Below are 12,042 nucleotides of genomic sequence, written 5' to 3' on the forward strand. Positions count from 1 at the left end.
AATATTCTGGCTTTCTGTGAGCTTTGGCCAGCCTGGAATCTCTGGGAACACCCAGGGCAGCCCTGAAGGGTTTGGCAGGGCTGGGCAAACATCACTGAAGGGGTGGTGGGGCAGAAGTGAATTCCTTGGAGCAGGAATTCCCTGGATTCTGGGACATCCTCTGTGATTTCCTACAGCACATTCCTCATTCCAGGATTGTGTGGCCATTCAGCACTTTTGGGAAGTTCCTCATTAATCTGGTGGCAAAAAGGGTTTGATTCTGGATGCATGCCATTAAGGAGAGGGGTGGGAAGCTGTCCATGGACTCCAAAGCTCTGGGATGTTTGAGCTGAGGAGCACCATGGGCAGGACCAGGCCATGGTCTGGTGTCACCACCCAGGGCTGTGACACACTGGGCTAAAAACCAGAGGAGCAGTGATGCCACTGGGGGCTCTGAGCAGCCCTGGGCTGGTGGGGAATAAATCCCATAAATCCTCAATCCCAGCCTAAACCATTCCCTGATTCTGGAACCAATGCAGTGACTTCTCCCTGCTTGTCCCTCAGCTTCTCACTCCTTGCTTTATTTTAATTTTTGACCTGGAAAAAATCAGCTCCAAGTGGGAAAGCAGCCAAACCACAGGAGCCCAGCTCACCCAATGGTGCACCCAGGCTCTGCCTCGATGGTCCAGATGCAGTTGAGGTTGTGGTCATAGGGAGTTGGATATCCTGGAGAAAGGATCCGTCCCGAGGTCTCTCCTCTGATTGTCCCTCCACACTCAGCTGGAACAAAAATATTGATGGGGTTAGGGAGGAGATTCGTGGCTTTCTGTGGCTCTTGCTTGGCAACAATCTCACCCTGCAACAGAGATTGTTCCTGTTTTAGGGATTCTAAAAGCTTACAAAGATGAAGAGAATTGTTGAATTCAGCTGACTTCTCAGAATTATTCTGCATTTCTGTGCTCGGTGTGAACACCTGGCAAAGCTTCCCTGCACCTTTCTGAATCCCCAGGGAGCAGAGGCAGAGCCTGCCAGGATCCTGATTCCCTGCTCCACACCTGGGGGTGAAGGAGCTCTGCTCCTCTGCTTGGATTCATCAGAAAATGAAGGATAAGAAGCCAAAGAACTTGTAATGTTGCTGTAAATGAACTGCAAAGAATGTGAGGATTTGGAATAATTTCCATAACATATCCATTCAAATTCTGTAATTTTCATTTCTTTCAGTTTTCTTTCATTTCTTTTTAATTTCCACACGCTCAGACACGGCCTCACATCCAGCACATGAAGAGCAAACAGGGTGAAGGTTAAGAAAACGCACAAATGACAGAGATTTATCTTTTCACATCAATAAATGAGGCTGAAATCCCAGCCAAGGAATGGTCCTGCCTCCTGGGAGAGGGAACACGGAGTGCCAGGGGCTGAGCACATCCCTGGGTGTGGGGATCTCCCAGGGGACTCAGTGTCCCACAACTTCCCCATGTCCTGGGCACAGCAGGACAGGAATCAGCAACCAGCCCCATTCATTTCACACACAAAACCCCAGAGCAGAATTTCCCGAGCAGGAAGAGCTGCAGGCGAAAAGGGAACTCTGCAAAGGGAATTGAAATGTCTGGGGATGGGATCAGGTGTCAGGCAGCTCTCAAATAAACCTGGCTCTGAGCTGTCACATGCCAGGGCCACACGCTGGTGTCACTGTCAGGAGGTGCCACTCACTTCAACATGTCCAGAGTGAAAGGACAGGGCTGGAACAGCACAAGGAAGCAAAAACCCCGTGTCAAATGTGTGTGTAGGGCAGAGTGTTTCATGTTAAAGCTGCTTCAGGCGCTCTCTGTCTCACACAGGATCCTCACTGCATTAATTAGTGCAGATGGGCAATTAGGAGCAGAGTTAATGTCAATGGATCAGCAAAGGGTGGTCAGGGTGGGGAATCCACAAGGAAATAATTTCCTGGAGGTGCAGGAGGTGTCTCCATCTCGAGATGCCTCACAGAGGATCCTCACCACAACTTAATTAGTGCAGATGCAATTAATAGGAGAGTTAATGTCACATGGATGAGCAAAGCAGGGACAGAAGGTGGTCAAGGTGGGGCATCCAAGGAAATCAATTCCTGGAAGTTTTGGCAGAGCAGGAGGTGTGTCCATCTCAAGAACCATCACCACAGACAACTTAATTAGTGCAGATGCAATTAACAGCAGAGTTAATGTCAGTGGATGAGCAAAGCAGGGACCAAGAGCAGGGCATGGAATCCACAAGGAAATAATTTCATGGAATCCACAAGGAAATAATTTCCTGGGGGTTTTGGAGGAGCAGGAGGTGTCTCCAGCTCGAGATGCCTCACAGAGGATCCTCACCACAACTTAATTAGTGCAGATGGGAGTAATTAATAGCAGAGTTAATGTCAGTGGATCAGCAAAGCAGGGACAAAAAATGGTCAGGGTGGGGGGTGGAACCAAGGGTATTCAGGGTGTGGGATCCAAGGAAATCTCAGTCTGGAGAGTGCTGGAGGAGGAGGAGGTGGTGTCTCCATCACCACACACAACTTAATTAGTGCAGATGCAATTAACAGCAGAGTTAATGTCAATGGATCAGCAAAGCAGGGACCAAGGGTGTTCAGGGTGTGGGATCCAAGGAAATCTCTCCGAGAAGGAGAAGGAGAAGGAGGAGAAGGAGAAGGAGGAGAAGGAGGAGAAAAAGAAGGAAGAGAAGAAGGAGGAGGAGGAGAAAAAGAAGAAGGAGAAGGAGAACAAAAAGGAGAAGGAGGAGAATGAGGGGAAGGAGAATAAGGAGAAGGAGGAGAATGAGGGGAAGGAGGAGAATAAGAAGGAGTTTGAGGAGAATGAGGGGAAGGAGAAGGAGGAGAAAAAGAAGGAGGAGAAGGAGGAGAAAAAGGAGAAGGAGGAGAATGAGGGGAAGGAGAAGGAGGAGAATGAGGAGAAGGAGGAGAAGAAGGAGAAGGAGGAGAATGAGGAGAAGGAGAAGGAGGAGAATGAGGGGAAGGAGAATAAGGAGAAGGAGGAGAATGAGGGGAAGGAGAAGGAGAATGAGGAGAAGGAGAATAAGGAGAAGGAGAAGGAGGAGAATGAGGGGAAGGAGAAGGAGGAGAATGAGGGGAAGGAGAAGGAGAAGGAGGAGAAAAAGGAGAAGGAGGAGAATGAGGAGAATGAGGAGAATAAGGAGAAGGAGAATGAGGAGAATAAGGAGAGGGAGTCTCACCCACACAGGTCGGCAGGGGCTGGTCCCAGGCTCTCCTCTCCCCAGTCAGGCACACCAGCACCCTGGTGCCCCTCAGGGTGTAGCCAGGGTCACAGCTGAAGGACACTGAGCTGCCAGCAAAGTGTCCCTCGTCGTGCACCTTGTACCCAAACTGGGGCACGCCGGGGTCCTCGCACTTGATGAGCTCAAAACCTGCACAGGGAGCAAGGGCAGCTGTTGGCAGCAGGAATTTCACAGCCAGGAGGGTTTCACACAGAGCCATGGTGGTGTTTTCTCCTTACAATCGTTTGTTGGGGACCAAAAGGGGCCATGTTGGAAATCAGAGGGGTTTAATTAATGCTGGAGTTTTGATCTGAATTTCTGGAGCGCTACAGGCTCGACAGGAAAGGTTTGATCAGATCCCTGGGAATAGGGACAGGAGAAGAGGAAACAGCCTTGAGCTGTGCCAGGGCAGGTCAGGTTGGACACCAGGAGGAATTTCTGCATGGAAAGGGTTGGAAGGGGCTGCCCAGGGAGGTTTGGAGGTGTCCAAGGAATGGCTGCATGTGGCACTCGGTGACAGCGTGGGGATCAGGCACAGCTTGGACTGGATGGGCTTGGAGGGCTTTTCCACCCTCAGTAATGCTGGGATTCTGTGCTCTCCCACTCTGGGTACAAGATCACCCCAGAAAGGACTCTCTGCTCACATGCAACACAAAACCACAAAAATACACCTTGGCCTGTGGGATTGCCAGCACACACGGGATTGGAACTCACTGGAGAACTGCAGCTCGAAGCCTTTGCTGGTGTTGGCAGTGTCAGTGATGAACTCCAGCCACATGGAGCTGGAGGTGCTGTTGATGCTGGTGCCCAGCAGCTCCGAGTGGCTGAAGGTGCCCAGCAGCCGGGCAGAGCTGTTGGTGCCATCGTAGACCTGGGGGGAACAAGAAATCCAGCCTGGAAAAGCCATTCCTGGGATCAAACCATCACTGCCCACAGAGGCTCTGGCTGCCCCTGCATCCCTGGAAGTGTCCAAGGCTTGGAACAACCTGGGACAGTGGAAGGTGCCCCTGTCCATGGCAGGGGTGGCACTGGATGATCCTTAAGGTCCCTTCCCACCCAAACCATTCCAGGATCCCCTTAAGGTCCCTTCCCACCCAAACCATTCCAGGATCTCCTTAAGGTCCCTTCCCACCCAAACCATTCCAGGATTTCCTTAAGGTCCCTTCCCACCCAAACCATTCCAGGATCTCCTTAAGGTCCCTTCCCACCCAAACCATTCCAGGATCTCCTTAAGGTCCCTTCCCACCCAAACCATAACAGGATTTCCTTAAGGTCCCTTCCCACCCAAACCATAACAGGATTTCCTTAAGGTCCCTTCCCACCCAAACCATAACAGGATTTCTCTGCAGTTTCACTGAGCTCTAGAACAGGGAAATGATGAGGAATTTATCCCACCTTGTCCCTGCTCTGCTCACAGCAACACCCTGGGTTGTCCTTTGGGTTTTTGTTTTTTTTGGTGGAGAAGCTTCCTGGGAAGAGCCAGCAGCTCCTGATAAATGCCTTGATTTGGGGTCACCTCAAATCAAGGAATTTGCTCCTGGCACTGAGCTGATCCTGGGTATTGGAGGGAAAAGGGAAGGAACAACCAACCCCACTCTGAATTCCAGCTTCAGGCTGGAAAAGCAACTCTAACCCTGCAGGATTTGTCCCACAGATGATCCAGGAGTGGTCCCTGGATCCACAAGTGCAAGCAGGGACAAATCCTTCAGGCAATGTCAGGTGGGACCCAGGGATCTCAAACTAAAAGTCTGACTTAATGGAACTCTACAGTGCTGCCCACCTGAGGGGCAGGATTTCCACCCTGGAGGATCTGCACCCTCCTCCTCAGCCCTGATTTACTCTGCACACTGGGCTGCATCTCCTCAACTCCCTTTCCCAAGGAGCAGCTACTGAAAAAAACCCACATTTTTCCCCCAGACTGACTCAGAGATGAGCCTTGAATTTACTGTGATTTAAGAAAAACACAAATGGGGTTTTTTTTTTCTTCCTTCCTTTTGTGAGGACCAAGAGCAGCTCCTCACCAGTGGAGATCGATAGGAACTTTCCTCAGATGAGCAGCTGATGACAAACCTGCTGAGAGAATGTAATTCCTCTGACAAGGAGTACATTCCTTGCATTAACAGGAAATCTTTCTCCCTTTCCAGTCATTTGTGAGCTGGAAACGTGGATTACACCTCTCCTGGAGTGTGACACTTCAATGAGGACAGAGGCATTCCTGGGAAGATGGCTCAGCACATCCTTGCAATATTAATGCCTCCTTCAAAACCATTCCTTTGGTTAATAAAAAAACTCAGCCTGGATTTGTCTCCTTCTCCACAGAGTCCTGGAGCTTGAATAATCTCAGAAGAGTCTGGAGTTCTGCATTTCAATCAGCCCCTTTTTTTGGGACAAACCAGCCTTGATTCTTCAAAGCACTAAAATAATGCTCAAACCCTCGCTATTCTGATGGATGAGGAGTTTTTCCTGTGCAATTCCACAGGTGAGAGCTGAACTTTAGCTGGTCTGGGGGAAATCTGGCCTTCCAAACTGCCATGGCAATCACTCCATGGCACTGGCATGACACAGAGGTCACTCCCACCTAATCCCAGGAAAATTTTAGAGCATTTAGAGATGCTGCTCTCCACTGCCCAAGCCAGAATTACCTTGAGGACATCTCCTGCCTCCAGCTCGAAGGTCCTGGCTTTCAGCTGGATGCCCTTGCCAGGCTGGCTCTGGATGGAGTAGATGCACTCGTGGTTGTTGTTGTAGTTCAGGGGGTAGTTGGGGGACAGCAGCACGCCCTGGGTCCCCGTCACAGAGGAGCCACACTCAGCTGCAGCGAGACACAAGGGCACATCTCAGTGACCCCACGCGCCTCCGGGCCACGCCACACATGCAGGAGACTCCTCTGAAGGCCACAGCTGCTCAGCCCCTCCTGCAGCAGCAAGCAGAGGGGCTTCTCCCTGTTGGTACTCACTACAACCTGTTGGTACTCACTACAACCTGTTGGTATTCACTACAACCTGCTGGTATTCACTACAACCTGTTGGTATTCACTACACCCAGTTGGTATTCACTACAACCTGTTGGTACTCACTACAACCTGTTGGTATTCACTACAACCTCTTGTTACTCACTACAACCTGTTGGTATTCACTACAACCTGTTGGTATTCACTACAACCTCGTGTTATTCACTACAACCTGTTATTATTCACTAAAATCTGTTGGTATTCACTACAACCTCTTGTTACTCACTACAACCTGTTGGTATTCACTACAACCTCTTGTTACTCACTACAACCTGTTGGTATTCACTACAACCTGTTGGTATTCACTACAACCTCGTGTTATTCACTACAACCTGTTGGTATTCACTACAACCTCTTGTTACTCACTACAACCTGTTATTATTCACTACAACCTGCTGGTATTCACTACAACCTGTTGATATTCACTACAACCTCTTGTTACTCACTACAACCTGTTGGTATTCACTACAACCTGTTGGTATTCACTACAACCTCGTGTTATTCACTACAACCTGTTGGTATTCACTACAACCTCTTGTTACTCACTACAACCTGTTATTATTCACTACAACCTGCTGGTATTCACTACAACCTGTTGATATTCACTACAACCTCTTGTTACTCACCACAACCTGTTGGTATTCACTACAACCTCTTGTTACTCACTACAACCTGTTGGTATTCACTACAACCTCTTGTTACTCACTACAACCTGTTATTATTCACTACAACCTGTTGGTATTCACTACAACCTGTTTTTATTCACTACAATCTGTTAGTATTCACTACAACCTCTTGTTACTCACTACAACCTGTTGGTATTCACTACACCCAGTTGGTATTCACTACAACCTCTTATTATTCACTACAACCTCTTGTTACTCACTAGAACCTGTTTTTATTCACTACAATCCGTTAGTATTCACTACAACCTCTTGCTACTCACTAGAACCTGTTGTTATTCACTACAACCTGTTGGTATTCACTACAACCTCTTATTACTCACTACAACCTGTTGGTATTCACTACACCCAGTTGGTATTCACTACAACCTCTTATTATTCACTACAACCTCTTGTTACTCACTAGAACCTGTTTTTATTCACTACAACCTGTTGTTGTTCACTACAACCTGCAGACTGTCCCCTTTTCCATCACATTTTCCTAGCCAGGCTTCTCCCCTCCTTCAGAATCTGTGTAAACGTAAATTTGGGGGGAATCTGGGGGGGAATCTGTGTAAATGTAAATCCGTGTGAAGCTCTGTGAAATCTGCGTGGATCTGTGGGAAATCTGTGGGAATTGGGGGAGATTTTGGGGGAATCTGTGGGGGATTTGTGGGGAACCTGTGTAAATATAAATCTGTGTGAATCTCTGGGAAATCTGTGTGGATGTGTGGGAAATCTGTGGGAATTTGGGGGGGATCTGTGGGGAACCTGTGCAAATATAAATCTGTCTAAATCTCTGAAATATCTGTGTGAATCCCTGTGAAATTTGTGTGGATCTGTGGGAAATCTGTGGAAATTTGCGGGGCATCTGTGGGGAATCTGTGCAAATATAAATCTGTGTGAATCTCTGTGAAATCTGCGTGGATCTACAAAAAATCTGTGGGAATTTGGGGGGGATCTGTGTGAATCTGTGGGGAATCTGTGGGAATTTGGGGGGAATTTGGGGGGATCTGTGTGGATCTGTGGGAATTTGAGGGAATTTGTGTGAATCTGTGGGGAATCTGTGGGAATTTGGGGGGAATTTGGGGGGATCTGTGTGGATCTGTGGGAATTTGGGGGAATCTGTGTGGATCTGTGGGAATTTGGGGGAATTTGTGTGAATCTGTGGGAATCTGGGGGGAATTTGGGGAGCATCTGTGAGGAATCTATGCAAATATAAATCTGTGCAGATCTCTGTGACATCTGCGTGGATCTGCAGAAAATCTGTGGGAAATGGGACATAAACCTGTAGGAATCTGCATGAATTTGCGTGGATCTGCTCGGAACAACCCCAGGCTGAGGATTTTCTGTTCCTCCTGCCGAGCTCCCACACGAGCCAGCCGTGACTCACTGTTTTCCCAGCCTGTTTACCCTGCAAGATCTTCTGCTGTCCAACACTGGCTGCCTGCCTGCTCCTCTGGGGCTCTGCGGGCAGGGCTGGGGACAGTCCCCCCACAGCAAATTTGGGATCAACCTTGTGTCCCTGAGTCCCCACAGCTCCTGGATTATGAGAGAACCATCCCAGGGCAGCTCCTGGAGATGAGGGAACCATCCCAGCTGAGGGAACCATCCCAGGGCAGCTCCTGGACTTGAGGGAACCATCCCAGGGCAGCTCCTGGAGCTGAAGGAACCATCCCAGCTGAGGGAACCATCCCAGGGCAACTCCTGGAGCTGAGGGAACCATCCCAGAGCAGCTCCTGGATTATGAGGGAACCATCCCAGGGCAGCTCCTGGATTATGAGGGAACCATCCCAGGGCAGCTCCTGGAGCTGAAGGAACCATCCCAGGTGAGGGAATCATCCCAGGGTAGCTCCTGGATTATGAGGGAACCATCCCAGGGCAGCTCCTGGAGATGAGGGAATCATCCCAGGGCAGCTCCTGGCTCTGCTGCTCCTCCAGGGAAGGGTTAAGCAGCAGATGCACCCAGAGGAGGCTCTTTGGAGGTGACTCTTTGTCCTCTGCTCTTGCCATGGATGAAAAGCTGGATTTTTGGCACAGATTCCCCAGGGACAATGCTGGGGACATCTCAGGGAGCTGTCCTGGCCACAGGGCTTGGACAAAGGAACAAAAACCACTCTGAGTCCTCCCCAGACCATCTCTAGGACAGGAGCTGAATACAGTGTGTCTGGAAAAGCAATTAAATCTCCTGTGATCTTAATGAGTCAGTCTCCCTGTTCCATCCCTATCCAGGCAGATCTGAGCAGGCAGTGGGGACACTGTGACAGAGCTGTCACCCTGCCACAGAGCTCTGGGCCATCAGCCCTGAGTTTGCCCTGTTATGATCAAGCCAAGCTGTTAATTCTGAGCCAGGAACAGCAGCCAGGGTGTCCACTCAGTGCTGCTGTCTGAGGCTCCAGTTCAAAGCTCTGGAAATGATTTTTTTTTTTTAATTTTCATTCCCCTGATGAGCTTTATCTGCAGCCTGATTGTTATTCCTGCCTGTCCCAGCAGGATGAGGCCCCCAGAGCTCAGCAGAGCTGGGAAATTCAGCAGCACAGCTGGTTCTGCTGGGAGCTTTGCCCTGCAGTGGCCCTCAAGGGTCACCCAGAGCTCAGGACAATCTCCTGAGCAGGTCTGGCCACCAGGTGAGAGCCCTGCCCTGGCTCACCTGGAGGAATCCCTCAGGCTCTGCGTGAGCAGAGCTGGGAATGATTTTCTATTGAAATTCTACATGAAAAAAATAAAAAAAAGGTGTGACATCTTTTTGCCAAGGCCTGGAGCATCTCCCCCATCCCTGCTCTGGACTGGTCCCATCCTGGGGGGTGTCACCCATCCCAGGGGTGCTCCCACCCATCCCAGGGATGGGATCCATCCAGGGGATGTCACCCATCCATCCCAGGGGAATGTCACCCATTCATCCCAGGGGGATGTCACCCATCCCAGGGATGGGATCCATCCAGGGGATGTCACCCATTCATCCCAGGGGGATGTCACCCATCCCAGGGGTGCTCCCAACCATCCCAGGGATGTCACCCATTCCAGGGGATGTCACCCATCCATCCCAGGGGATGTCACCCATCCCAGGGCTGCTCCCAACCATCCCAGGGATGTCACCCATTCCAGGGGATGTCACCCCTCCATTCCATGGGTGCTCCCATCTACCCCAGGGATGTCACCCCTCCATCCCAGGGGTGCTCCCATCCATCCCAGAGGATGTCACCTATCCCAGGGGATGTCACCCCCCCCCAGGGCTGCTCCCATCCATCCAGGGTATGTCACCCATACCAAGAGATGTCACCCCTCCATCCCAGGGCTGCTCCCATCCATCCCAGGGCATGTCACCCATACCAAGAGATGTCACCCCTCCATCCCAGGGCTGCTCCCATCCATCCCAGGGCATGTCACCCATCCCAGGGCATGTCACCCACTCAGGGGTGCTCCCATCCATGCCAGGGGACGTCACCACTTCCATCCCAGGAAACATCACCCATCCCAGGGCTGCTCCCATCCATCTTGGAGGATGCCACCCACCCCAGGAGTGCTCCCATCCATCTTGGAGGATGCCACCCACCCCAGGAGTGCTCCCATCCAGCCCAGGGGGACATCACCCACCCCAGGGGCTGCTCCCATCCATCCCTGCCCACCTCAGGAGTGCAGCACAGCGGGGCCAGCCAAGCAAAATGAAAGCACATGACCACCTACCAACACACCTTGGCAGAGGCGCGCTCCACACTCGCCGTCTCCCGCCCAGGCAGGTGATGCGCGCCGCGCCCTCCAGCCGGTACCCGGGGAAGCACGAGAAGCTCAGCACGTCCCCCACCCCGAACTGCAGCCCCTTCCTGATGCTGTAGGCCGGCACTTCGGGCTCGTCACACGGCTCCAGGTCGTATTCTGGAGGGGAAAAGTGGGGTTGGTGGGATGGGAGATGGGTTCTGTGCCTCCGCGGAGAGGAGATGAGGGTCCAAGGGAGCTCTGAGCTTTGATCCAGCTGCTTTTTCCAGGGAGGATGGGAAAATGAGGATGGAATCCTGTTTGGGCCATGAAAACCCACCTGGGTTTCACCCCAACCTACAGCTCAAGGATTCTGCTCTTCCTGTAAATGACATGAGGATCTAAAGGAGCTCTGAGCCTTGATTCAGTTGTTCACGTTCATGTCTGTCCTCCCTGGAGAGGAGGACAGACATGAACATGAAGGATCCAAGAACATGAGGATCTAAGGGAGCTCTGAGCCTTGATCCAGCTGCAGTGAACCCACGAAGATGGAATCCCATTTGAGCCATGAAAACCCACCTGGATTTCACCCCAACCTGAAACTCAGGGTTCTGTTCTCCCTGGAAAGGACACAAGGATCCAAAGGAGGTTTGACCCAGCTGCAGTGAATCCATGAGGATTCTAAGCCATGAAAATCCACCCGGATTTCACCCCAACCTGAAACTCAGGGTTCTGTTCTCCCTGTAAATGCCACAAGGATCCAAGGGAGCTCTGAGCTTCGACCCATTTCCCCCAAACCTCCAACTCCCAGCCCCTGCATCCCAACCACCTCCAAAGTCAACAGGTCCCAGTCCCTGTCACAGTGACAGGGCTTTGTCACTGTCCCTGTGCTGCAGCCCAGTGAGGATGGATTGGTCCAGGTGGGATTTCTGCTGCCTCTCCATTTCTAATGCTGGAAATGGCTGATCCTGCTCAGGGAATGCAGGGGGACACTGAAGCTGCTGCTCCAAGAAAGGTCACGTAGGATTTGGGCCAACAGCCAAACTCAAATCTCTGACCCCAAAGCAGCCTGAAGGAAAACTTTTTTGAGGGTGTTTTTGGCAAAATCTCCAAGTCCAAAGCCTGTATGTTAACATATATATATGTAAAGGGAGCTAAAAATAGAACTGACTCCTGTTTTTGCTTTTCAAGATAGGAAAGAAACCTTGAAATACACTGAAAATGAGAGTTATAATTAGAGGCGAGCTTTTGAAAGGCAAAAAGCCATTTTCCCCTCATCAAAATGGGAGTTAATTGGAAATTTTCTGACTGGTTTCCACATGCAAATCCCTGACTTCAGAGGCCAGGAACAAAGGCACTGGGAACCAGGTTTCAGCTGCATCTATGGCAACAGCTCTGCCCATCAGGGAGGGTGCCAGACCAAGATCTACAGGAAAAATGGGAATT

General features: G+C 50.7%; 1 protein-coding gene across 2 annotated transcripts in view; it reads right to left on the bottom strand.

Moving 5' to 3' along the window:
• The window catches only part of CSMD2 (CUB and Sushi multiple domains 2), a 263,996-nt gene that overhangs the window by 71,601 nt on the left and 180,353 nt on the right, over positions 1 to 12,042 (bottom strand). For both annotated transcript variants that reach the window (XM_071453356.1, XM_071453355.1), the window contains 5 exons: positions 10,588 to 10,776; positions 5,874 to 6,043; positions 3,946 to 4,102; positions 3,190 to 3,381; positions 633 to 759 (listed from right to left, as the gene is read on the bottom strand). In XM_071453356.1, coding sequence (XP_071309457.1) covers positions 633 to 759; positions 3,190 to 3,381; positions 3,946 to 4,102; positions 5,874 to 6,043; positions 10,588 to 10,776 — 835 coding nt within the window. The remainder of the gene's footprint in view (positions 1 to 632; positions 760 to 3,189; positions 3,382 to 3,945; positions 4,103 to 5,873; positions 6,044 to 10,587; positions 10,777 to 12,042) is intronic.

The sequence above is a fragment of the Agelaius tricolor genome, unplaced genomic scaffold (assembly GCF_023055355.1).
Source record: "Agelaius tricolor isolate 1412-34295 unplaced genomic scaffold, bAgeTri1.0.p SCAF_36, whole genome shotgun sequence".
NCBI lineage: Eukaryota > Metazoa > Chordata > Aves > Passeriformes > Icteridae > Agelaius > Agelaius tricolor.